Genomic DNA, 27,623 nt, shown 5'->3' on the forward strand with positions numbered 1-27,623 from the left:
CCAGATGCTGGCATCAAACAGGTTCATGTGGTCCTCCAGGGCGGCCTGCTGAGCGTCTCTGAACGCCAGGTCCAAGGGGACGACCAGCAGGACAGCATGAACCCCCAATGGGCTCAGAGATAGGCCTCCGACAATTTCTGCGTCCATCTCTTTGGTGCAGCGGGAGGGATCCTTCCGCCAGCCCGGGGTGTCGATCACTGTGACCAGTCTGCCAGCAACCTCCCCCGCCCCCTCCTGACAGGACTCATTCTGACAGGTGGCGAACACGTCTTTACACAGGAGGTTGTTTCCTGTTGCGCTCTTCCCAGATGTCTTCTGGCCAAGCATCACCACCGTCAGCTCCTGTAATTTTTTACTGGATTCTGAGGAAAAACAACTGCAAGGTGAAAAACCACATCACATCCAAAACTAATGAACGGATCTCAAACATGTATCCAAAACCAGTAGCCCTGCAGAAAATAATGATTTGGCAAAATGAAGGCAGAATCTTGAGTTAGAAAGGCGGACTACGCCAGTAACAACAAATACAGATTGCAAATACATAGAGTGGCTACTGCTGCAAAAAATAGTAGCAAAAATTGATTTAGTTTTAATGTAAATGCAGGATTAGAAATAATGCCCCGACCTATACCGGATGTTTTAGGCAGATACGGAATATTTCAGTTTTAGAAAGGCTAAGAGTCTACACCCACTCTAGCGGCTGTGTGAGGCCGTAGGCCTACGTACTTTTAGCAGGTGCTTTAAACTAAATGCTAATGTCAGCATGCTAACTAAATGCTGATGTTTAACAAGGGTTATATTCAACATGTTTACTGTCTTACTTTAACATGCTAACATTAGCTAATTAGCACAGAACACATAGCACAGCTGAAACTGATGGGAAGGCGCTTTAGTATTAGTATTAGTTTTCAGGTATTTGGTCACGAACCAAATGGTGGACTGACCAGCCCACAGTCTGACATTGCCATCCATAGAACCACATGCTAGCATTGCTAACAATCTGATACACTGTATATATATATATATATATATATATATATATGGCATTGTTAGAGCATTTTCACTCCCTGGGAGTGAATCGATACCAGAGATGGACATAATGACAGAAATGAAATACAACAGCGCAGCAGTAAATACTAATCTGATGAAGTTCATAATGTTCCTTGTTTTTGTTGGGACTGTCAGAGCAGATTGGAATTTCTGATGCCATAGTGTGTAGGTTATTCAGTAATTATCCCATTTCAGTGTCAGATGTGAGGTCTACTTGTGACCGACTAACTAAATATATATATATATATATATATAAAACAGACATTATGAGCTTCACCAGATTACTATTTACTGCAGCGCTGTTGTATTGTATTTCATTTCTGTCATTTTGTCCACCTCTGGTATCGATTCCCTCCCAGGGTGTGAAACTGCTCTGACAATGCCAGACTGATGAACTTGTTAGTAATGCTAGACGACTGAACCATACCTCTGAGGGTTTTTCTTTTGGCATGGACTTGACTTAGCCTCACAAGTGCTCCTTTTTTCACACTTTTTTTTCTCTCTACAATGGTCTGATATATCTTTTCGTCTGGGACGAAATAGTCCCAACCATTTCCAGCCACAGTCTCAGTGATTTTCCCCAGCAGCTCCTTGGTTTGAGTGCCATCATCTGCATTCTTGTTATCAATGACGTGGTATCTGTTTCCACATTGTTCAACTAGAGACTGAAACGCCTCTCCCTCCCCTTCGATGTACTGCTCTATGGTGTGTGTTCCCAGCCAGTCACCTCTGGTGAAAACTACAATAGTGTGTCTCCACACTCCGTCTCCGAGGAGATCCATGTGTGTTGTCACTGCCCGTAAGTGTTTGGCATTAAAGGCTGCGTCTGCGTCTATAACCAGCAGGAAGACGTGAGGCCCAGGGCGGCACTGAAACGGGCTGATCAACAGTTCATCTTTGATCGCTTCAGGAGTGTCACACACAGGGAAGCCTTTCCACCAACCTGGTGTATCAACCAGAGTTATTTCAGTGTGACCCACAAAACCCTGCCGGGCCACCGAGCGTGCCGTCCATTTTCCAACTTCTTGCTCTTTGTTTCCCAATAAGGTGTTCCCTACTGAGGTTTTCCCAACGCTTCGGCTTCCCAAGAGAACCATGTGGAGTTTTGGGATGGTTATCATCGCTCCTGTTAGACAAAACAAAGCTTCATTAGTCATGGAGCTTACACCCATTTATACACTCTAAAAACTCCTGGGTTAAAAAGGGACCAACTAATTTCTGGGTTATTTCAACCCAGAAAATTGGGTTACTCTTCTTGACCCAACTTCTGGATTAAATACTTACAATAAATAAATAAATAATAATAATAATTATAATAAATAATAATTTTTTAATTTTTTAATAAATAAATACAACAAATGTTGGGTTAAAATAACCAGTTCTTCTTCTACGGGGGTAGAGAGGGAAGGAGGTGTTTCTTCTTCCTCTTCTTCTGAATTTCTGTCAGACTGATGTGTATGTTATAGGGGCAAGGGTTTAATATATGAACTTATTTCTTCTATTTCTTAGTTAATATATCCATGGTTAGAGGGTGTGTCACTTTATTTCTCCTACAAATACTGGTGATATTGTTTTATCATAATGTACACAACACACAAGTGTGATTGTTCATATTATAAACTATGTTGACATGATAATATAATAACTCCATAAAATACACCCCTCCAACAAAAAATACATTATATATATATATATATATATATATATATATATATATATATATATATATATAGAGAGAGAGAGAGAGAGAGAGAGAGAGAGAGAGAGAGAGAGAAGAGAGATAGACAACCCTATAACCCAGAACATGGGTTACTCTTTGAAAAATAACCCAGCAACCCAAACAATCCAGGAATTGGATCAAAATAATAGCCCTATAACCCAGAAAATGGTTACTCTCTGAAAAAATAACCCAGGAGTTTTTAGATTGTACAAGTTACTGAAGCTACCAAACTACTTACTACTAGAAATTAAATGGGGCATTTTTAATTGACATTTTGTTTCAAAAATGGCTCTGTACATATTAATTCATAAAGTCCCTTTTGATTTTCGGCCATTGGTGGCTTAAGTTATACGCTTGTGAAGTCATTTTTAATTCCTATTTTTGTCAGGCCTTTATATATCCGATAATACATTTCTTTAATGCTTAAAGGAATAGTTCAGAATTTTCAAAATATATGTTTATTCACGTCCTTGCCACCATAGATATAAATGTTTAATATATACGGTATGCTTGCCACTCTTCTGTCTAACGCTAAACATGTAACGTTCGCTAGAGCTAGCAGGCGCTTAGCTTAGCTTGGCATAAAGAAAGAGAAACAGCTAGCCTAGCTCAGTCTAAAGGTAGTAAAATCCACCATGCAGCTCATCCAAAGATAACTAATTAACCCATTATATCTTGTTTGTTTAATCCACAAAACCAAAGTGTGAAAATGTCTTCTTTCACTCCGTGTCCGTGTGTGATCCGAGTGTGTCATATATTTAGTTATGTTTTAACTGCTGTTTACTACTGTCCCTGTATGGGTGTGATATGATTTCTATCTTTGTTGTACGGCCTGGCTCAAGTTAAACTTTTTGTGAAACATGAACAAACGCAAACAATGAACGCTACAGAACTTTATTTTATTATCCAGTTTGACAGCCAGTCATGACGGAAAAAGAACATAAATAAACTACTTTAAAGTAGATTTTCTTCAGGGCTTAATGAGGTGGTATCGGATCGCTGAATAAACTCCATTACTTTCCAGTTCCGAACATCTCTAATTGTAAATAAATGATTTTCCGGTTGAGTAAAACATTCATCGCAACTACATGACCTCCCAGTAACGCTAACTCGGTTATACAGTGGGCAATACAGCACCGTAAAGAAAAGACCTTTACGACAGCAGGTGTGGTAAAAACACTACAGATTTTGTCCAAAGCGGCCGCAAGTAACAACACAATCTGAACGTCACAAATAGCCACTTTAAATATGCTTATAGGTTGATTTTGTTGCTACCAGACAGAGCCAAAGTAGTTATTTCTTTTTCTTTATGCTAAGCTAAGCTAATCGTCTGTTCATCAAACTCTCGGCAAGAACACAAATAGTGGCATTTCCAAAAATGTCCAACAATTCCTTTAAAAGTGCCCTGCCCCACAAAACCATTTTTACATGTATTTTACTTGTGTTATGTCGTGAATGTGAAAATGAACTGCTACCTCCTCTGTCAGCTCCAGCCACTGAAAAGAAATAAGTGGATAAATCAGACCAATTACAAAAGCTGGTCAGTCTGACATCATGTTGCCTGAGCTCATTACTATTCATGAGCTCACCCAGTTGCGTTGGGTAAAGGATGCTGATAGCCAGACTCTCATTGGCTAGCTGTTAGCCAGTCAGAGTCAAGCAGCTTAGCTCGTTGAATATTAATGAGAACTGGCACAAATCGAGCTGAGTCTTCCTGCAGGCTTTCTATACCACGCTAGAATGGCTTGAAACAAGGTAACCAAGGCATTTTTTCCACAAAAAATGTTACAGAGTCCATGGTAGAACTTCAGACATCACCACAAAGTCATGAAATATGCATGGCAGGACACCTTTAAAGCTGTTACAGGAATATGTAATACAGTTTGTTTGTGTGCCTACTGTGACATTCACCTGCAATGAGCGCTTTCATTTGATGGCTTTGTTCTTCGGACCTCCTCCTTCTCTCTTCTGCCCTTTCAGCCACTGCCTGTTGCTTCTTTTTGATGATGTCAAGCGTCTGTTCATCCACCTCGTAGTAGCTGCCGTTGTTGCGCCACACCATCTCATCTATCTCCTCCAGCAGCCGGGTCACCTGATTGGACGGACTCTGCTCGTGGTTATCAAACACGTGGTACCTGTTCCTGCAGCTTTCCATCAACCACTTGAGTGAGTCTCCCTCGCTCTCAATGTGCTGCTCTATGGTCTTCTCCCCGAGGAAGTCGCCGCAGGTGAACAGCACCATGGTGTACCTCCAAACCCGCTCCCCCAGGAGCTTCATGTGCTCCTCCACCGTCCTCCTGCTCTCCGCAGAGAAGGCTGTATCTATGGGAACAACCAGGAGAAACACATTTGGCCCTGGCATACACGTGGACGCGTTGAGTTTCAACTGTTGCTTGTCCACCTCTGGGATCTCAGTGAGGGAGAGGGAGCTGCGCCATCCCCGAGTGTCGACCACGATGAGCCGCCTGCCCCCGACCACGGCGTGCCTCTTTTCAGACTCAGCTGTTCTGATTCGGCCACACTCGAACCTTTCCTCTCCCAGGATGGTGTTGCCAGAGGAGCTTTTGCCAGCCCATCTCCCACCAATCAGGACGAGTCTGACCTCCGACAGTGTGATGCTCTCGTTCTCCCCTGGAAAACACACAAGAACACAAAAGACAGTTACAAAAATGTCACGTTTTGTATAGTCATTTTCGGGATTGTTCCAGTGCCTCATTTCGGCCAGATGTCCGTTACCTTCCACTTTCTTTGTGTTGGAATTTTATACTCTTTATTTATGAGGACTATGGTTAACTGCTCCTCAGATCTCTGCAGGGTAAATCCAGACAGCTAGCTAGACTATCTGTCCAATCTGAGTTTTCTGTTGCATGACTAAAACAACTTTTGAACGTACTGTACATTGTTGCATGTTTCACCAAAACAAGTTCCTTCCCGAGGCTATTTTGCAGTAGCACTGTGGCTCCATCCGGCATCTAGCGCCGCCCAAGACAATTGTGATTGGTTTAAAGAAATGCCAATAAACCAGAGCAAGTCTTTCTTGTGCTGTGTGGACTAGCCAGACCTTCCTCTACAGCGCTGTGGAGGAAGGTCTGGCAATGCGAGATGTTTTATATAAACTTTCCTTGGCTTGATGATAATGCATTTTGTTATAAACAAATTGGCTTAAAAACTTTCATAAAAGGTCATCAGCAGATCTCCTTATACTAAGCAGGAGAACATAAGCCAGGTGAGATAAAGCAAATAAGCAAAACTAGAAGGACAGGTTTATCACAGCAGGTGTCTCTGCTGCTTTATATGACTGACAGAAGAAGAATGCTCTGGATCACTTGTGCCTGTGTTGTTCCACAGTGACTGTAAGACAGAGTTATTTTTGACTTTAACTATCCATTTCATTTCGGAGACAGAGTCTGAAGAAAGTGAGACAAAACATTTTTAGAATGACCCTGAACCCAAACAAATCATTTTTGCTGAGAATGACTCATCTCCTCCCTTTGCCACTTGTGATAACAAAAATATGCAACTGATACGGAGAGTACAAGAAGCGACTAGATTAAACCAAAAGAGTTGTTGGACGTAGTGCAGTGTAACCTAACCCACAGACCTCAGTCTGTTAGGTTAGATAATCACACCTCCTCAACCATCACCCTGAACACCGGCGTACCACAGGGATGTGTGCTGAGCCCTCTCCTTTACTCCCTCTTCACCTACGACTGCACACCTGTACATGGCTCTAACACCACTGTCAGGTTTGCACACGACACTACAGTGATTTGTCTCATCAGCTACAACCATGAGACGGCCTATAGGGAGGAGGTCCAGCACCTATCATCGTGGTGCACTGACAACAACCTGGCTCTCAACACCAAGAAGACCAAAGAGCTCATTGTGGACTTCAGGAAGTCTAAAGCTGGCACACACACCCCCATCCTCATCAACAGGACTGAGGTGGAACGTGTCACCAGCTTCAAGTTTCTGGGTATCCACATCTCTGAGGACCTCTCTTGGACCCTCAACACCTCTACCCTGATCAAGAAGGTCCACCTGTCTCCTCAGATCCTGGTGAACTTCTACCGCTGTACCATCGAAAGCATCCTCACCAACTGTGGCACAGTTTGGTATGGCAACTGCTCTGCCCATGACCGGAAAGCACTGCAGAGGGTGGTGAAAACTGCCGGTGAAAACGCATCACCGGTTCCTCACTCCCCTCCATCGAGGCCATCCAGGGCAAGCGACGCTTGCGTAAGACGCGCAGCATCATCAAAGACTGTTCTCACCCCAACCACAGCCTGTTCACGCCACTCCCCTCCGGAAGGCGTCTCAGGTCTCTCCACACCCGAACCTGCAGGTTCAGAGGAAGCTTCTTCCCTGCGGCTGTCACCCTACTGAACTCTTGCTCTGCATCCAGGTGATAATTAACCTACTAAGCCCCCCCCTCCCCGCCCCCAGACAATTTGTACTACCCTATCCCACCCATACTGTTCTATTTATTTATTTACAAATGTACATACTGTAATTACACCTATACATTGCCATATTCTACTGCTCTTCATACTATTCATCCTGCACATACACTTATTCTTACTACTCTTATAATGTTACCACACTGCACATAGCTGTACATACTGTACATATCTGTCTATATGGTTCATACTGAATATCCCTATTATTTTCTTATTATATATTCTGCTAATACACTGCATATATCTATATTATTCTTACTACTATTATAATGTTACTGCCACTACATTGCACATATCTGTACGTGTTGTTCATACACTGTTCATATTACATAGCCATATTTATTCTGCTCTTATAACTGCAATATATTTCTTGTCCTGCCTATGCACCACCTGTCTATACTTTGTATATCTGCTTTTTTGCACTTCTGGTTAGACGCCAACTGCATTTCGTTGTCTTTGTACTTGTACTCTGCACAATGACAATAAAGTTAAATCTAATCTAATCTAAAAATAACCAAATGCTTCATTTCTTAAAATGTTCTTTTTTGTGGGTACTAACTATCTTATGTCATTATAAAATGTGGTCCTGGAAGCAATAGTGGTAGCTACCACAGAGGCAGTTTGGTGTACCTTGCCAGGTGTTCATATGTCTGCAGCCAGATTTTATCACTACGACAACGTCGCAACCGTGCAGTAAGCAGTCACTCACAAAATTTAAGATTAGATTAGATGAGATGTAACTTTATTGTCATTGTCCAGAGTACAGTACAAAGACAATGAAATGAAGTTTTTGTCCAACCCGAAGTGCAAAAAGAGCAGAAAAGTGCAATGTGATATTCAAGTACAGACAGGACAAGAAATATAATGCAGTGTAGACAGTAGTGTACCGTTGGTTAACAGAAGGTGGTTTAGAGTAATATAAATTAAATATAAATGTGTGCAGTGTATTAGCAGTTACCTTATAAGAGCAGAATACTGTAAATATGGCTATGTAATATCAACAATGTATGAACAACATGTACAGATATGTGCAATGTAGCAGCAGTAACATTATAATAGTAGTAAAAATAATATAGATATATGCACTGTATTATTATAAGAATAACAGAATAAATATGGATATTTAGTATGAACCCTATATGTACAGTATGTAAAGCTATGTGCAGTGTGGTAACAGTACCATTGTAGTGCATAAACAGTAACATTATAAGAGTAGTGAGAATAAGTGTATGTGCAGGATGAATAGTATGAAGAGCAGTAGAACATGGCTATGTATAAGTGTAGTTACAGTACGTACATTTGTAAATAAATAGAACACTATGGGTGGGATAGGGGGGTTGGGGGCTTATTTGGTTGGTTTTCACCGGGATGCAAAGCTAGAGTTCAGTAGGGTGACAGCCGCAGGTGTGTAGTTGAGATCAAATTGTCTTGAAACTGTTGGGGGTGGAGTTAAATGTTCTCGGAAGGTCGTTATTTTGATTCCTGATAGGAATCAAAAGTGGAGTGTGTCTTTACTGGCAAACAATGATCAGGTCTAACTGGTTTGCAGGTTACAGTCAATTACATTCCCTTTATTATTCATTTTTTTTGTTTTTTTTTTGTGTGTGTGTGTGTGTGTGTGTGTGTGTGTGTGTGTTTTTTTTTTTGTTTGTGTGTGTGTGTGTGTGTGTGTGTGTGTGTGTGTGTGTGTGTGTGTGTGTGTGTGTGTCATGGGAAAATTTGGAGACACCAACTGTAATGTGATTTAATGTAATTTTATTTAAACAGGGACAATGCACAATTAAACTATAACCTTGTAAAACAAGGAGAGATGCATTCTACCAGGCTGTAGCAAACACACATACACACACACACACACAATTCATAAATGTGTACAGGTTTGTTTTGTCAAGCATGTAAATGTTTGAGGATTTTTACAATGCGATAAAGTGTGTTTGGAGAGTATTCCACTGACTTATGGCTACAAAAGAAAAGGATGATTAGCCACAAGAAGTCTTGTGGAATAGTGCACTCTCCTCTAGTGGCATATTAGCTAAATCTGCTAGCAAACATTTGAATGCATTATCAAATTTTCAAACTTTAAAATATTGTACTTGGTGAGTATTTGACAGTGGTGATATTAATGTTTTTTTTTGTCATGGATCTTAGGGGCTGTTTTATATAATGATTAAAGTGGTCTTAAGACTGTTTTGCCTGCCTGAGACCAACTTGTCATGCAGTACAAAAACTTTGGAAGAATCATTGCACTGTTTAGCGGGAACTACCACAGAGGCACTTTGCCATGTGTTTATATAGGTCTGTCTGTCTGCAGCCAGACGTGGCTGGTGATCTTAACTGACTTGCTTTAATATCTTAGTAATGATCAAGGTGAAGTAAAGGCTTTCAAGCTGATTCAACCTCGAAACAGGTCTGCATGTTGCACTCATCGATACATAATCTGAATAATATAAAAAGGAATGCCTTTAGACAAATTCAATTCACACAACATATGAAGTCCTTGTTAGGGATAAAAGGACTTAAGCTTTAGTTATTGCATCTCAAAGCGGGCTAAACTATGCAGCCAGCCTCATTTATCTTTTAAAATGACGGCTTGGTTAACTCACCGAGATTGTTTTCCATTCTTACAGGTCTTCTCTTTTCATAGCCGAGTTAGTATCAACTCAACACCCCCCGAGGGCTCTGCAGAGGTCACTGGATGAAGTCTGTCCTCAGAAAAAAAGGTGTTTGGGGATATTTGGCAGCCCGTCCGCATAGCCTTGACTCGATGCCGTGAGAAACAGAGTACACGGTTAATCTAAGGCAGTCTGACATTGCAGCCTAACTGGTTTTTCTTTGGCTGTGTAACACCTGAGACTGGTTCAACATGTGATCTCACAACACAAGGACATCAATTACAATAACAAAATGTGTGCTGAAGATAACATGCTTTTGAAACCTTTGTTGACTTCTATTATATAGGTATGAAAGTGAGTCAAAAAAGTGATATTTGCATTATGAAACAGAAGTGCAGAGCCAAAATGAGTGCAGTCGAAGTAACCTTTGCTTCTGTATTTCTTTGCAGCAGAGTTCAAGCTCACATCAACACAACGCCATTCTCTTAAACGAGACGACTTTTTATTAATTTTGAACTGACTGGGTTTCCATAGTGATGTTTTTGCAGAGGGCAGCAGCTCGTCTTGTTATGCTGAAGTACTGCTGTATTCAATTAATCTCTTTCCTAACCATGGCCCTGCCACCTCTGTGCCAGAGTAGGTCTTTGGGAACCGAGACCAAAAATTCTCCTTAACCCTCCTGTTGTCCTCGGGTCAAATTTGACCCATATTCAAAACGTTTCTATATCAGAAATTTGGGTTTTTTCAACCAAATTGTCAAAAAATAACGTGGATGATTCCATACAACCATTACTCTTCACAAGTAAATAAAGTCAACTCAGTACTTTCATTGAATTTGGGTGTTTTATTCAATTTTATAGCATGTGGAGAACATTTTTTATAAAAGAACGTTGAAAAGAGTGACAAAAATGTCGGAAATAGCTTCAAAAATGTGGACATTAAAAAAAAGCGCAGGGAAATGTGACAAAAACATCGGTTAGAAGTGACAAAAAATTTTTTTGGAGAAAAGTGACAGAAGCATCAAAAAAGACGATCACAACATTGAAAAAAAAAACATTTTGACCCAGAAAAATAAAAAGTTGCATGGTCGACAGGAAAACAAAGGGTTAAACCTGTAAGACGTTTTACATGATTTTGACACACTATGGGCCCTATCTTACACTCAGCGCAATTGCCTTTGTACACCGACGCATGTATCATTCCTATTTTGCACCCGACGCACAGCGGACTTTTCCCTCCACAGACGCACGTCGGTAAATTAGGGAATGTATTTGCGCTCCCGGGGGCGGTTCAGCGAAAAGAGGAGGCGTGTTCAGGCGCAAACGTTACGTAGTCCTATTCTGCAGTTTCAGAAAACAATTCCGCCACTGAACTGAAAACATGTCTTATATTTTAGATTCCTCAAAGTAGCCCCCTTTGCTTTTTTTGATAACTCTGCAAACCCTTGGTGTTCTCTCAATGAGCTTCATGAGGTAGTCACCTGAAATGGTTTTACCTTCACAGGTGTGCTTTGTCAGGGTTAATTAGTGGAATTTTTGGAAAAGGGTGGCTACTTTGAAGAATCTAAAATATAAGACATGTTTTCAGTTATTTCACACTTTTTTGTTAAGTACATAATTCCATATGTGTTCATTCATAGTTTTGATGCCTTCAGTGAGAATCTACAATGTAAATAGTCATAAAAAAATAAAAGGAAACGCATTGAATGAGAAAGTGTGTCCAAACTTTTGGCCTGTACTGTACATTTGATACGTATGTAAAGAAAGTGAACCAATCCACTTTAATGACATTCACTTTCAGGAAATAAAAACCAGAAAAAACTGTAAATAGAACGCTTTGGAATGAACTCAATCAAAACCAAAGATATACTGCATGTGGTATGCATATTTATTTTACAGTGTACTTCATTTAAATGACAAAAATGTGGTATATTCAAAGATGAGTCATGTAGTGCTTCATGCCATCATAATCATCCTGAAAGACAGATACATAATGGTTCTGGGTCTCTATAACAAATGGCATCATTTATATCCAGAGCCTAAATTAGAATCCGGTGGATTGTGAAATTATAAACCTGACTTTCAGTCTTTCCAATAGACTATTATGTGCATGCAGAATATGAAGAGATATTTAATGTCTTGGCTCTGATTTCCTCACTCCCCTTGGGATACAATAAGATCAGTAAAAGCAGGAACTGGGGAGTGGCCATATTATGAGACAACTGGCCTCTGGATACAGATATATAAAAGACCTCTTCTACATAACGACTGAGGCCACGTCCACACGTACCAAAGCAATCTTCCCCCCCCCCCCGTCTTCCCTGGCATCGGAATGTTTGCGTCCAAACGGATCCATTTGTAAATGACTCAACACGCTAATTCATATTCCAGGCCTATAGGTGGCGCTGTTTCTACTACAGAAATTCACCAAAAACAGGAGAAGAGGCGGAGCATAAAGCTTGCATGCTGTATACAAACATGTTGCCCTAGTAACCCTAATAGGTTCTGTCGGTACACGATCCGTTCTGCCTGCACGATCCGTTCTGCACATGCGCGACACATGCGCGATCCGTTCTGCACATGCGCAAAATGTTTGCGCATGTGCTGTTGTACGAGGATTCACGACACTGCACGATCTGTTCCATGCTTCCGGTCGACAGCCAAGCTAATGTTAGTTACGCTTCCCAAAAGCAAAGGAAGTGCATTTTAAAATTTTTAATGGAGTGTACCCTTCTAGAGAATTTTTAAGATGTCAATTTGGATTTGATGTGAACTGCTGCTCATTTTGTGCTGATCAGAAACAACAGAACATCTGTTTTATGAATGTAAATTTGCCTATACCTTCTGGGAGGATTTGCATTACTGGTTATTTCCTAAATTTGAAGATTTGCCTGTATTTACAAAAGAAAATATAATTTTTGGAATGTTTATGAAAAATGAAGCGCACGACTTAGCAGTTAACACATTCATTATTCTTGGGAAATTCTTTATACACAAGAATAGATTTCTGAAAACACTTCCAAACTTTAATGTTTTTCATAAAGAATTGTGTCATTACTTTTTTATCTCTGAAGTTAATGAAGAAAAAGAATGCCTTAATCTTATCTACTTTGATAGAGGATGTGAAACTTTCTGAAAACCCCTAGTGTTATCCCCTTTTTTTTTTTTTTACTTTGTTTGCTTGTTTGTTCATGTGTTCTTTCTTCTCTCTTATGTAAGGTGCTTGTCTGTTGTCTGTGAAGACATTTCATTTATTGTACCAGGCCAAGTATGGTTGTTACTATTGTTCAATAAAAAAAAATAAAATAAAAAAAAAGTTAGTTACGCTTCCGGTTGACAGCCAAGCTAATTAGTTTAGCTAACAGCTAATTCGGCTAACCGCTAGCTGAGACAGCATGTAATAACTTTAAAAGACCCTCAAAATAAAACTTGAAAATAAACGTTAACATATATAACAGCTGTTACGTCAGTTCTACTTTACTTGTGCTCATTTAAAATACAATCACTCAATATTTGTCTTTATTGTTATTACTGTAAAGTCTTAATGTAGCTGTAGCCTGCTTCTCCCATTAAGGTTGACTTAACGTTATTTTAGACTGAATCTAGCTGTCAGCTAGCGGTTAAGCGAATTAGCTGTTAGCTAAACTAACGTTAGCTTCCCAGTGGAGGCTAGCCATAGGCTAGCGTGGAACAGATCGTGCAGGTCGTATCCTCGGTAAAACAGGATTATCTTGCGCATGTGCAGAACGGATCGTGTACCGACAGGTTCAATATCTTCTACAGCAGGAACACAAGGATGATGTACAGTAGTCCGCCGTTGTTGTTGTTATGAGACGTCGCGGGTTAAGAGGTCGAAGGCTAGAGGTCGAGGGGTGTGGCGATGACATCATCGATACGCAAGTTGCGGCTTCGCCGTCCAAACGAAGACGTGAGGGCGGCTTTTTTTCCAATTTTTTCACCCTGGGACCAGGTTTCAAAAAAGTGCGTCTCCAGGCAGTGCGTTTACAGGATTTTTTCGGGACGATCGGCCAAAATGATGCAAAACATGTGCGTTTACACCAAAAAGCGTTTCCGTGTGGACGGCCCCTGAAAGAGACACAAAACTACTAAAAACAAATCTCCGGTCATTTTGTGTATCTGTTCCCATTTGGGTTTCTTTGTAGTTGTGTTTGGTCTCTTTGCGGCTGTTTTTGTCTCTCTTTGTATACGTTTTGCATCTCCTCGTTGTCTTTTTGCGTCTCCTTGTGGTTGTTTTGTGTCTCTTTTTGCTTGGTTGTTTCTTTATGGTCGTTATATTTGTACCTGTTTTCAGTCTCTAAAACTTCTACAGAACAATTCAATTGAGTATAATCATAACCATCAGACAGCAAAACAAAGCAAACCAAAAAACTGGAACAGCTTTAAGAAACCTTTTTTTTTTATAAAAAAACAAGTTGTGTGGTTTTATTTGGCACTGTAAACATGTAAAATGTCAGGGTGGTTATTAGGTACAATCAAATACATGAAAATGTTTAAAATATTCACGTTATAAATGTATAACACATCATTTTCAAGGTGGAGGGTGGGGGTGTGGCCTTGACCAACTACCATGCTTCGCTTTTTTGAAAGCCATGATGTCTCTCTCTCTCATGGGTGGGCCAAATTCTCTGGGCGGGCAAAGCAGAGAAAGGGGAGGTAACCTTGCTCCTTATGACCTCATAAGGAGAAGATTCCTGATTGGCCCATCTGAGCTTTCATTTTCTCAAAGGCAGAGCAGGATACCCAGGGCTCGGTTTACACCTATCACCATTTCTAGACACTGGGGGACCATAGGCAGGCTGGGGGAACTCACATTAATGTTAAAAAAAAAATTTAAACAGTGGAACAGATGAGTCACAGCTGATAACCATTTAATTTTGTTTTAGACAATTCTAAATATCTTGTTATTCTAGGATAAGTAAGTAGCACTCCAAACAATTTACAACAGTTAATAGATTGCATACAATAAATGGTAATATAGTTAAATTACAAGTATGGTAGGTCAGTTAACACTTCCCTTAATATTCAAGCTGTTCATTAACTTTTTACAAATATTTTCATTGTGGATTTTCCAAGTAAGATTTTTCATTTAAAGACTCAACTTGTAAAAGAGACTTGCATGATTTTAAGATGATTCATTAATATACGTGCTGAATCTCGCTGAACCCCTTAACCCTTGTGTTGTCTTCTGGTCGACCATGCACTTGTTGTCCTTCGCGGTCAAAATTAACACTTTCTTTTGATCGTTTTATTTTTATATTTTTGATACATTTTCTGACGTTTTTTGTCACTTTTTTCAATGTTTTTGTCACTTTGTCAAGTTTTCGATGCTATTCTTCACTAACACCAACTTATTACCAATAGTTTTACACATATTTTTGGAATTCATGGTCAATAAATCTCATTTATAGGAGATTATACCTAATTTAGAAATGATGAATGATTTTGACTAATATTAGAGGAACGTATATGTTGGTGGAAAACACAGACGTGTGGATGTCAAAGTTTAGTCAGGTTTTGAAACCATTTCAATTTTTTCAAATTCTATAAAATTGAATACCCACAACTCAATGCAGGTAGTAATCGAGTACTTGCAATTGCACTTCATTTTTTGAGTAATTGAGTTAAAAAGAAACCCATATTTCTGACATAGAAGTTTTGAGAACGGGTCAAATTTGACCCGAGGACAACAAGAGGGTTAAGCTTGGACTGTTTTGACATGTGACCATCAATGACTGTGAACTGCTCCTACATCATGTTAGAAGCAGCGCTGACTGAACTACCTGATAGCTGTCACTATTTTCTGTATGCTCCAGGTGAGAGTGATCCTCCTTTACGTGCCAGGATACAACTGTTTATCCAACAGATTGGACATCTCCATCCAGGACAGGTCCCACTGTACTTCTGTCACGTCCTGCTTGGTCGCAGGAATCTCCACTGCTGGGAGATCCTCTTTGGAAAATGACCAACACCTACGGGTGCCGAGCGTCTGGTAACTTCATACAAATACAATAATCAGTGAAGCATTTGACCGACCGTTTGTTTGACTTGTGATTCATGCCAGGAACACAACGTGCGTACAGTAGAAAGTAAGTGAGAAGATTTTAAAGGACAAATCTGGCGCAAAATGAACCTAGGGGTTAATAACACATGGGTACCGAGTCGACCGTTCTCTGGGATATGTTTTCATGCTAATCGATTGTGACCAGTTTTATCACAAACCGCTAATTAGCTTATAAAGCCAGTTGTCGGGGTACGGGGAAAGTAAAAACCACTAACAAGGCTCAAAATAGCACCACACTTCAACGGTAGCATAATGAGGGTCCCTACATGTAAACCCAAGCATTGAGAACTTTGTAAGTGAACAGTGTTTATTAAAAAGATAGTTTATAAAGACTGTACTGTTCACGTATACAGGAAGGCGCCAGTCTAACGACAAACGCTGTGCATATAAATTATTTTAATAAACAGATATAATTCATGCATTTCCATGTAATTACATTTCACAAACATAATTCCTATCGACCCATTGGGAAACCACGGACCCTGGGAGATTTCAAGTGACAGTTCAGCTCATGTTGCACGGCATTCGTTGTTCGACTGGTCATGACTGTTTTCCCAAGATGGCGCCCGGCTGTATACGTGAACGGTACTGTCATTTTTAATAAACTGTCTGTACACTTACTTAAGTTCTCAATGCTTCGGTTTACATGTAGGGACCCTCATTATGCTACCGTTGAAGTGTGGGGTTATTTTGAGCCTTGTTAGTGGTGTAGAAATAGCGATTTCTTTATACTTTACCCTTGCCCCGACGACTAGCTTTATAAGCTAATTAGCGGTTTGGTCACATTCGGTTAGCATGAAAACATATCCCAGAGAACGGTCAACTCGGTACACGTGTTATTAACCCCTAGGTTCATTTTGTGCCGGATTTGTCCTTTAAAGCTGCTGTGACTGACCTGTAGTGACGAACTAACCAAACAGTTACAGGGATGAGGAACAGAGGTACAATTGCACATGGAACGATCCATTTCCAGGAGCCTGATGAAGAAAGCAAATAATATGCATTTAAAGGTGTCAGACACTACTACACTGCTTTATAGGATTAGATGCTTAGGTTATAATACAGATTAATAAATAGTTTATCAACCATTAAACCCTTTTTCAAGGGACGGTTCACCCCCAAATCAAAACTACATATTTGCTCTCTTATCTATAGAGCTATTTATCAACCCTAGATTGAGCTTCACCTGCTAACCGTATCACCATGCAGAAGGAAGCATATTAATGAAGAGAGGCTCATGCTCATGTCAGCTGAGCCGTAATGTGACTGTAGTTTTTGCATGTTCAACATGGATTATAGGTCGAAAGTTGAATGAACGAGTACTTATGTCCTTTCGATTTCTTACAGGTTGAGTCGTTGTTGCCCATAACACGCTAGCATTCTGCTAACGAATGCTGATTGGTGATTGGTCAGTGAAGGACTGGTTACGACCAGAGATCCCGCTTGATGGCATCCGAAGCGGAACCAGAATGTCAGAGCCTGTCTAAAACATAAGCAAACCAAAACTCTTTCTAGCATGTGTGTTGACAGGGAGAGCCTAACCTGCCAGCTGTGTTGTCGATGCCTCGAGAGAACAAAGGAAGTGACTCAGAGCTTGCCGTAAAGCCGTATCTCTGGCCGTACAATGTGTATGATGTCATTGACATTTTAAAAGGCTTTTGAGAATAAAAAAACAATCCAGCAGTGTGTATTTTCTTTTCCTCCCATTTGGAATGCAACATTCAAATTACTAGACAAAAAATTATATCCTGAGAAAAGTGGATTTTGAGGGGTATAGCTCCATAGACCTCCATTCATTCTGCACTTGCCTGTGAGCGCCCTCATATGGAACCAGAGTGGAATTGCAACCAGCAAGCCGGAAGTTTCCCCGAGGGTGAAAGTTAGACATTCTCTGGTATCGGTAAGCTATGAACTAATCTCCACAAGCTAACAATGTTGGACCACGAGCCTCTCGTCCATGAGTACGCTTTCTTTTGCACGGTGAAGCGGTTGGCGGGTGTAGTTTGATAGAAAGAAAATCCTTAAAAATCCATAAAAACTGTTTACAACCAGGTCTGCCGATTATCTTGAATAACCGGGCCATGATTTCTGGAAAAATACATTGCTGTTGAGTTTTTCTAATGTTTTCTTTTGGCACTTTGAGCACCACAAGCTGAGTCCATAACATGGATTTTGTGCATTATCTGCTTTCGCTCCGTTTCGCTGGAAAGCGATATGATGTAGGTGCAGTCAGCGGTACCATATAAACAGAACTTTTTTAAGGTGGCTCATTGGTTAAGAAAAAATTATAATAAAATAAAAAAATTAAAATCGATTCTGGGGAAAAGAATCATGATACAATTGTTTTCCTCCCAACCCCTAGTAAATATCATTAGTAAATGAATGTTTTGACAATACAAAATCATGTTACCACTGCTGGAGGCTGCGGTCCAATCTGTTGATGTGAAGTTGCCTAAAAGACAACAATTGACATCTTTCACTGATCTACTTTGACTAAGCAGAATGATGAATATTATCAAATGCAACAAAGCCATATGGCTGACCTCGATCAGGTCTCACTGATAACCAGCTCTCTGGACTCTCCAGCTTTCTGTCCTGGGACGCACACTTGTAGAAGCCTTCATCTTCCTGTGTCACATTCTCTATAGTCATCTTTGTTACTTTGTCTGAACCGGAGGAACTGGAAGTGACGATCTCTGCTCCGTCTTTAAAGAAGGTTATTTGACTGTGATTGCCTGTCCAGTAATGACAATACAAGACCACTTTATCACCCTCAAATACAGGGAAGGAAGGGGTCTTCAAGATGATGGCACCATCTGTGGGACAAGGCCAGTAGACATGGTTAACAGACAAAATTGCCTCACTAAAACACCTTACTCATTATCATGTATGTTTGTTGTAAATGTAGTCACTCACGTACCACATTTAAACCATTAGGGCCCTATCTTGCACCCGGCGCATCGCAAAGCCCGACGCCAAGTGTCTTTGCTAGTTTAAGACCGACGCAGTTGTCAGTTTCCCGTCCAGCGCCCGCGTCGTTTAAATAGCAAATGCACCTGCGCCCATCTGTGTGCCCATGGGCGTGCCGGTCTTACAGGGAGGTGTGTTCAGGTGGCGTATTGCTATCTTGAGGCAGCGGAAAGTGATGGCTCCATTGACCAACAAAAACCTGGTCTAAAGTCAATAACGCAGCATTTCATTGTTATTTTAAGCAAATTAGCTAAATGTGCCTAGGCTCGTGCACAGCACTATGCTTGTTACACACACACACACACACAAAAGATTATAAATAAAAATATTACGGTGCAAATCCGCCATCATAATAGCAATGCGCCAAGGTCCAAACGCGCCTGGCTTTTAAAGGGAATGGGAGATGACTCTCTGATTGGTTGATTGCATGTTACGCCCAAAACACACCTATGAATTAATGAAGACACGAAGTACAACCCTTTTGAACCATGCATCTGGCGCACGGACACTTTTTTCCGCTGTCAAACTAGCAAAAGTGGATTTGGACACGCCCTGAACGCACCTGCGCCATGCGCTTTACGTGCACTTAGATCGTTAAAATAGAGCCCTTAAACCATTAGTCTGTGATTGTTGATACACTGTTGTAAAACACTGTCAGTTTGGACCATGTTGAGCTTTCTTTTGTCCCTGTTACACAAGACTCACAGCTTACTGTGATGTTGACTGCGTTGCTGCGGCCCTCGGCGCCCTCACACCAGTACAGTCCACTGTTCCCGCTGGCAGCAGTGAACACACAAGTGTCAGACGTGCCTGCGCTTACAGCACCCCCTAGTGGTGAACACCGGTCAGTGTATAAGGCCGCGTTCTTCACTCCACGGCCCAAGGGGAACCGCCTCAGCGTCCAGCCCGAGGAGTTGCTCTGAGAGCCGGGGCACTTCACAGTGAAACGCTCCCCTCTGAGGATCTGCCTGGTGCTCGGAGTCAGAGTCAGGAGTGAGGGAGGAGGCAGCTCTGGAGGAGAGAGATGGACAGAGGGAGCGGAAGAAGGGAAGCAGCCAATCAAAGATGCAGTTGTCTCGTACAGATGGATTTGTATGATCTTGTTCTACCCATGATTACCAGAAATGCACTGGCAGTTCTGTTATGTCCCACATGGCACTATCATCATTATAACTACATATCTATGTAAAATACTACATTACAATTCTCCCAACACAACAGTATATGTATATATACACAGTATATCATCGCAATACCCGTCTTAATTGCAGCAACGTGCAATAATGAGAGATAAAAAGCACAGAGTACTCGGACACACTCAGCAACAGCAACACTTGAAAAGAGATTGTAAAGTGTGAGATATCAAGTACTGAACAATGCTGCTCGACTTATTTCATTGCAAAGGATGTAATGCCCCTTCACCTTGAACGCAACTTCTTATGCTACACACCATTCTTTTGTTATTTATCCGTTTTAAAATAAGGTAAAATAATTATATTTAGGCAGATTCTTTTTGCAATTTTTAGTCATGCTAGGCCAAGTCAATCTATCGGTCCGTTCACCACTTTGGTCCAGGCTGAAATATTTCAACAACTAATGGATGCATTGCCCGTAAAGTTTCTACAGACATTCATGATCCCCAGAGGATCAGTCCATCAGACTTTAGTGATCCCCTAGTCTAGATCCACGACGTTCCACTTCCACCGGATTTCACTCTCTTCGGCCGGATGTCCGTCACCTTCCTCTTTCTTTGTGTTGGAATTCTAACCTCCGGTGGATTTGTGAGGACTATGGTTAACTGCTCCTCAGATCTCTGCAGGCTAAATCCAGACAGCTAGCTAGACTATCTGTCCAATCTGACTTTTCTGTTGCAAGACTAAAACTACTTTTGAACGTCCACGTTCCCTTTCCATTCTTGTGTATGGCTGTGTGCGTGCGGGAGAAACCTGACGGCTCGCTGCAGAGGTTGTAGCTGCTGCTCACCTGACACACCGAGTGTGGCCGGCTGGCTGAGGAGCACCACAGAGCTGCTGTTGCTCTCCCACCGCTCGGCTCGGCACCAGTAGCTGCCCGCGTCCTCTCTCGTTACCGCGGTGATGGAGTAGCTGTCACCTGAGACCAGGTGCCTGGGATTGGAGGTCGAGGCAAGAGCAGCGCGCGGTTCGTGCTTTAACCACTGGTAGCTCCACGCAAAACTGGAGTTTGACTCCACTGAGCACTGCAGCAACACGCACTCACCGAGGTAGATGTTCGACCCTGGAGGCCACACAGACACACTGGCCTTTAGAGTCTCTGCAGGAAGATGGAAACTCCATTATGGTTTGTTTTTTTCATTTTCATGCTCGTGCCAAATATGCTGTTAGTGTGTGGGACAGGTGCACGCTCTTTCTGTCTGTGTTCAATGTCTTTGGCAGTACCTTTAGATGTAGCAACTGGGAGAACAAATGCAGCTACACCTGAAACAGAAAATATTCCACACACCAGCGGTGAAATATAACAAAGCACATTTACTCAAGTACTGTACTTAAGTACAAATTTGAGGTATTGAGTGTTTTCTTTTCAGGTCAATTTCTACTTCCACTCTGCTACATTTCAGCACACAGGTGCGTGCACACACACACACGCACACGCACACACTTGGTCATTCAAGTTACATTGTTGTTTTTGGTAAATGCATACCAAGAATCAAGACAAACACACAACAACACAAACAACATCCCCTTTATTACAGTATTGCCTTTGCCTTGTGAGTCTGTGTGTGACTGTGTGTGTGTGTGTGTGTGTGTGTGTTTGTGTGTCATGGGAAAATTTGGAGACACCATCTTAATTTTTTAATGTAATTTTATTTAAACAGGAACAATGCACAATTAAACAATAACCTTGTATAAGAACAAGGAGAGATGCGCTCACAGCCTCCCTTTTTCACACCCACCACACACCCTATACACTCCACACACACCCACCCCTTCTACCCATCTACACGTCACCCCCCCCCCGGGGGTCATCACTAGGGTGTATTAGAACCCCCCATGGTTTCATTCCCACTGACACCACCTGTGTTTATTCATGCTTGTTGTTACATTAGAATGTTGGTTAAAGGATTTCTCCTACAACCTTCAATCTCTCTACAACCCCCTTCTCTTAAGCCCCAAATGCTGGCGTGCATACAACCACATTTCCTCCACCCCCCCCCCCCACCTTCTCTTGCCATGATTCCTTTCCTTCTTTTCAATTCATAACCTCCCTTCCCCTCCCCTTTTCCTTAAATTTCGATTCTGCGCTGGGTACTCTTTTATTTAGCACGCTAAACTCCAGCTGCGTAGGATCTTTGCAACCTGCATACTGGGGATATGTTATCATCGAAATAGAGAGCGTTGGCTCTAAGTCAGCACTGCACTGACGCTTCCACAAGTTTTATCCACCAGTAGGAGATTTTATTTAATGGAAAGAAAGACATTTCTTCTAAGTCTTCCCAGAAGATGCCAGTCCTAAATGTAGCCGTTCACTGGTTTAAAAAGAGGTAAGTGTGTGTCAGTCAGTCAGGTCTATCTGTAGTACTCACCCAGCAGTGAGGAAATAAGCATGGTGTTCATTCTGTCAAATGTCCAAAATGATGGGTAGCTCCTCTGTGATTTCTTTGTAAAAAAAAAAAGAAAAGAAAGTGACAATAGTTATGATTTTAGGATTTCCACCACATACAGTAAAATGAGAATTTAGAAGTCCATTGTTAGTTTTCCCACAGCCTTTTTTTATTTTTTAAGCTAGAAGACAGAGAATAGTGGTCTCTCTTAGGAGGAGATTCGACTGACTATCACAGCACAACCACCACAGACACAGATGGTCATCTTGGTGGAGACATTTCCTTCCTCTGTCAGGCAGTTATCAGGCGGAGCCATCAGACAGCAGAATCCAGGGACAGACAGAAAGGAAGAGATCCTGAACCACAATACAACCACTTTACTATATAGTCCGCTGCTCTGTAAAATCTCTCCCATGTCATCGTAATCACCAGCATCGTTTATTGCACATACTGTATGTAACCTACCAAACTTGCTGCAGATGTTATAGTATATTTTTCACATAATATTTCTGAATTACTTTAGTCTCAAACTATGCTGCGGTTGCCAATGCTGAAATCAGTTTCTGCTTTTCACAATTTTATTTGTTCATATCTTCTTATTGAGGTTGTTGGTTGCTTTTTGTTAGCCCTTGTTTGCTCTATTTATATCCTTCTTTTCTTTTCAGTACTTGCTGACGTTGATACTTATTTCCGCTTTTGGGAGCATTTTCATTTTTCTCAGTTTAATCCAATCAGTTCCAACTTCCAATCAGATAAAGTTTTTGTAAATTAAATGAGGGGAATAATAATCCCCAGTCAATTAGTTTATTTTTCTTTTGAGCCACGCTAGCAGCCTGTATATGAACAGTCTGTCCACCACTTTGGTTCAGACTAATATCTCACTGTTGGATGGATTGTCATGAAATGTTATACAGACATTCATGGTTCCCACAGGATGAATCATAAGGACTTTGGTGATTGTCTGAATTTTCTTCTGGCGCTACCAGATTGGGACAAAAGTTTGTGCAGATATGGTTCCAAGTCAGATTATTCATCCTATTACCTTTTTGGATTTCCTGGTGACTGGTTACATAATGTGGTTTTGAGTGAGTCTCAACCAAATGTTGTACACACATTCAATCAGTCCTTCCAGAAAAATGCGGAGTTTTTTGTGATTGTTGCGGGCAAAAATCCTTGATTATGCGTCACGTTTTCTTAAAAAATGCAACGGAATATGCGTGATATTTAGGCAATTTTATGCAATGAAATTGCGGGAACTTGCAAAAATTGCGGTTTCATCATGGCTTCATCATGTGACGTAAACACAACATTTTTCAACTTTCTGCTAAGATATATGTGACTTTTTTGCAACAAAAATGCCGGGTTTATGAATTCATGCAAGCCCCGCATATTTTGCGTGGAAATCTGCAATGGCGAAAGTGCGGCATTGAATTATGCATGCATAATCGCGTTTTTCTGGAGGGACTGACCGTGCGTTCACACCACCTCGGAATAACAGGCACCGCCCCCCTGGTTACGTTGTTTTTCCGACTTGTAGCGTTCACATGGTCGGGATGCGTGTTCTTCTTCTTCTGTTATATTGGCGTTTGGCATAACAACTTTTTGCATGACTGCCACCAACGGTTGGCCGTAGCCGAGAGCATCAGGTGTGTGAAAACATGGAGGCCACAATAACAGAAGATTTGCTGCTGTTTTCTTATGCGAGCATCCAAACAGCACATCGCCAGGTGTTTGTTTGCGTTATCTGCAGGACAACCAACGGGAAAAGACACGGATAATGTGTTGATTTTTTATACATAAGCCTATTTATGAATAATTTTAAACATATTATGTCTGTGTATGTTTCTTGGCAGATTTATTTATCAGTTTATTATCATTGAAATATGTTCAGTGAACCAAAGTCGCCTCCATCAAACGTCAGTTGTCAGCAACACGTCACCAACTGGGAAACTCGGGTATCAAAATCCAGCCCGAGTTTCCCACATTGACATATATATAAGGTTTCCCACCTCTGATTCCCACAGGACGTTACGTGAATGGTGACGTTTTAACTCGGAAAAACGTTTTTCCGATGTCCATGAACGCATACTGTCTATGGACGCACGGTGATACCCCATTTTAAAAACTGTATAGCGCCATCCTCGTTTCAAAATTGAAACGTGTCCAATTTTTTGTTTCGTGAGCAAACTTTTGTGACTGTCAGCCTTAGCTTTACTATGTTTTTAGTGCTTTTTAGCAAATGTTTAGCATGCTAACATGCAAAACCAAAGACTGTTGTCTACCATGGTGGTGAACATTAAACCTGCCATTGATTTGAACTACAAAAAGGGAATTAGCATTTTCATAATGAGCCAGACGGTTGTACGTAAGTAGCCTATGTTAGCATGCTGAATTTAGCATTTAGCTCAACGCAAAAGTGCAGCCTGCCTAGCTGCTAGCATGTAGAAAATGTTTAACTTACTTTTTTATGAAGAACAATACAAGCCCCAAGAGAAAGTGATAATTGCTTATTATAATCTTAATTAAATATTTTTTTAAATATATGTAGTAAAATACCATCAGTCTAATTTGGGTTTTCGCTGCTCCTTGAACGTTTTGCAGCCAATTTCCTGCGAATTTCTAACTTGCGTGTGTACTCTGTGTACTTTCCCAGGTAACTACAGCTGCCTCATTATCCCTCCGTGATCCCCGCCTTCTCCTCATCATCCTTCCGTCCACCTCTCCGCCCCTCCCTCCGCCTCCCGTCGCTCCCACAGCCAGCCCAACATCCACAGGGTTTCTTCCAGGAAGCGCGTCGGGCAGTCGGATGCTCTCTCTGCTGGAATGCTTGGGAGAGAGACCATCCCTTTTGTCCCTTTGCGAGAGAGAAAGAGAGAGAGCCAGTGGGGAGGAGGTGAAGGAGAAGAGGAGAGGAGGAGGGGTGGCGATAGGAGAGAGGAACAGACATGGCTTCTAAAGAGATCCCTGCCTCCGGTTTCCTAAGTGTGAGCAAGGATATCACAGGTGGGTAAAGACAGCCGCTCCGTTATTTTGCTCCGCGTTAGCCTACGTGTCGTTGCGGGTTGTAACCGCGGTCGCCCCCGGCGTGCATGCGTTCAGGCTCGGGATGCTTTTTCTCCGCGCGTCTGGCGGAGGCTGCGACCGAACAGACGTATTGGATGATGGTCATGAGCTACACCTTTACATTTCGTCCTGAAGCTTTCCGGGGTACCTTTTTTTTTCTTCTTCTCAGTGCATGTGAATCAGTTAATGTGCAGATGAATTATGTACAGTGCAGAGAAATATACCTTGCTTCAAATCTGCCCTTCGGGGAGAAATCAGGTAATACAACCCCCAGCCTTAGGCCAGAGAGGAAAAGGGGCGTTGTGGAAATAATAGTGTGTGTAGGCTATTTCTGGGTCTGAGAGCGTTTTGCTCGGCACGTTTTTACCAACAAACCTGTTTCAGAGTATAGTTTCCTCTCTAAACCTGAACCCTTGAGTATTTTATCTTTTTTTATTTTATTTTTTGTCCTGCCTATAACCTGCTGGAGCGCTAGTGATTGCCGCGTGTGCGTGCGAAAGTGAAAAGAGGGGGACTGATAAAGGCAGATGTTCACTGTATCTTGCCAACAAAATGCATAAGCTAACCCGCGACAGAATGCACAAATATTTATTCCTTCTTTTTTTCCACAAACAGCAACAGCTTACACCAAAGTCACAGCACAGCCTTGAAGTGAGTCCGCTCTCTCACACACACACACACACACACACACACACACACACACACACACACACACACACACACACACACACACACACACACACACACACACACACACACACACACACATGCTCAGGGTAGCTGCTGCGTTAATTACTCCTAATGGCTCTATTAGGCACACTGTGATGATTAAACCAGTGGAATCCCTGCCTCCTCATTCAGTCACCTGCCGGGCTCTTGCACCGCCTCCTCCGGCCTTGCCTGCACTGACTGACTGACAGCAGGAGCACCCAGGGAGCACTGGGGGCCCTGGTGGTCTGTAGGCCTGCAGAAGGTCACCTGAATGAGACTTCATCTATCCTCTGAGTGACTAAGATTATTCAGTGTTTTATCAGCGTTTCATTAGTCTCGCATTATTGCCAGACCTTCCTCCACAGCGCTGCGGAGGAGGGTTTGGCTAGTCCACACGGCATTACGGCATGGGAGAAAAACGTGCTATGGTTTATTGGCATTTCTTTAAACCAATCACTAAGCGCCGGACGGAGCAACGGTGCCGCTGCAAAATAGCCTCGGGAAGGAACTTGTTTTGGTGGAACATGTGTACGCTCAAAGGTTGTTTTAGTCGTGCAACAGAAAACTCAGATTGGACAGATAGTCTAGCTAGCTGTCTGGATTTACCCTGCAGACATCTGAGGAGCAGTTATAATCACAGTGCTCATAAATCGACTGTAGTTCAAAATTCCAACACAAAGAAAGTGGAAGGTAATGGACATCCGGCCGAAAAGAGTGAAATCCGGCGTAATTTCTGGTGGCAACGGAGCAATCCCGGGATATAGTCTAGTAAGAAGGTAAAATGCATTTATAAAGCGGAATAAAAACCTTAGAAGGTCTAGTGAGGCAGTTAAGAATAACAGTTTAAAAAACTCTTAACCCGGTGCGGTATTTTGTGATCACATTCACACCTGGAAGATGTATTCCCAGAAGTGATACGTTGTCGACATAGACTAGTGTTTCATAGTTACTGTATTCACTGATGTAGAGGTGATCGTCGTACAGCAAACTAGTGCCAGTTTGTTTTTAGAAAAGCATTCATGTATTATTTTTAGGCTTGGATGCCCAGTCTTTCTTTTAACATACCAACACTTAGATTCTACTGCAATTATACATTCGAACAGTAGAGAAAGTACGTATTCTTACTCTTTTAATGAAGTAAAGGTAGCAAAATCTAAACATATTTAAATGTTCAAAACTTTCAAAAGGATAAAAGTGTTATCAGCTAGCTATATGTAGCCTACCTAAAGTGTCAAAAAAGTACATATTCTGTAAGCAACAGTCAGTGTCATCATAATATTTAATTGGATTATCATTAGTTTATTCAATAAATTCTACATTTTTTTACTAACTAATCATCTTCAGTAAAGTAACTAGTGCTGGCAGACAAATGTAGT

At 41.5% G+C, this 27,623-nt stretch overlaps 3 protein-coding genes across 6 annotated transcripts in view; 1 reads left to right on the forward strand and 2 right to left on the reverse strand.

The window, feature by feature from the left end:
- Positions 1–10,048, reverse strand: part of LOC120564972 (GTPase IMAP family member 8-like) — an 11,290-nt gene extending 1,242 nt beyond the window's left edge. The window contains exons 1-5 of one of the 2 annotated variants that reach the window (XM_039810244.1): positions 9,834–10,048; positions 4,682–5,401; positions 4,246–4,266; positions 1,478–2,176; positions 1–362 (exon numbers count right to left, since the gene is read on the reverse strand). The exon at positions 1–362 is cut by the window's left edge and continues 418 nt beyond it. In XM_039810244.1, coding sequence (XP_039666178.1) covers positions 1–362; positions 1,478–2,176; positions 4,246–4,266; positions 4,682–5,401; positions 9,834–9,849 — 1,818 coding nt within the window. In that variant the 5' untranslated portion in view covers positions 9,850–10,048. The remainder of the gene's footprint in view (positions 363–1,477; positions 2,177–4,245; positions 4,267–4,681; positions 5,402–9,833) is intronic. The other variant, XM_039810245.1, reaches the window with a different exon arrangement.
- Positions 10,049–14,625: 4,577 nt separating this feature from the next.
- LOC120565756 lies at positions 14,626–25,167 on the reverse strand. The gene is made up of 9 exons (XM_039811763.1): positions 25,030–25,167; positions 22,456–22,528; positions 21,311–21,349; positions 20,877–21,185; positions 19,599–19,904; positions 18,467–18,739; positions 18,334–18,375; positions 16,819–16,900; positions 14,626–15,855 (listed from the first exon to the last, which is right to left on the reverse strand). The coding sequence occupies exons 1-9, from the start codon at positions 25,030–25,032 to the stop codon at positions 15,693–15,695; spliced, it is 1,290 nt and encodes a 429-aa protein (XP_039667697.1). The 5' UTR covers positions 25,033–25,167; the 3' UTR covers positions 14,626–15,692.
- A 164-nt stretch (positions 25,168–25,331) lies between these two features.
- LOC120565755 (capping protein, Arp2/3 and myosin-I linker protein 3-like) overlaps positions 25,332–27,623 on the forward strand; it is a 43,155-nt gene continuing 40,863 nt past the window's right edge. For all 3 annotated transcript variants that reach the window (XM_039811760.1, XM_039811762.1, XM_039811761.1), the window contains exon 1: positions 25,332–25,476. In XM_039811760.1, the coding sequence (XP_039667694.1) occupies positions 25,419–25,476 (58 nt within the window). In that variant the 5' untranslated portion in view covers positions 25,332–25,418. The remainder of the gene's footprint in view (positions 25,477–27,623) is intronic.

The sequence above is a fragment of the Perca fluviatilis genome, chromosome 9 (assembly GCF_010015445.1).
Source record: "Perca fluviatilis chromosome 9, GENO_Pfluv_1.0, whole genome shotgun sequence".
NCBI classification, from domain to species: domain Eukaryota; kingdom Metazoa; phylum Chordata; class Actinopteri; order Perciformes; family Percidae; genus Perca; species Perca fluviatilis.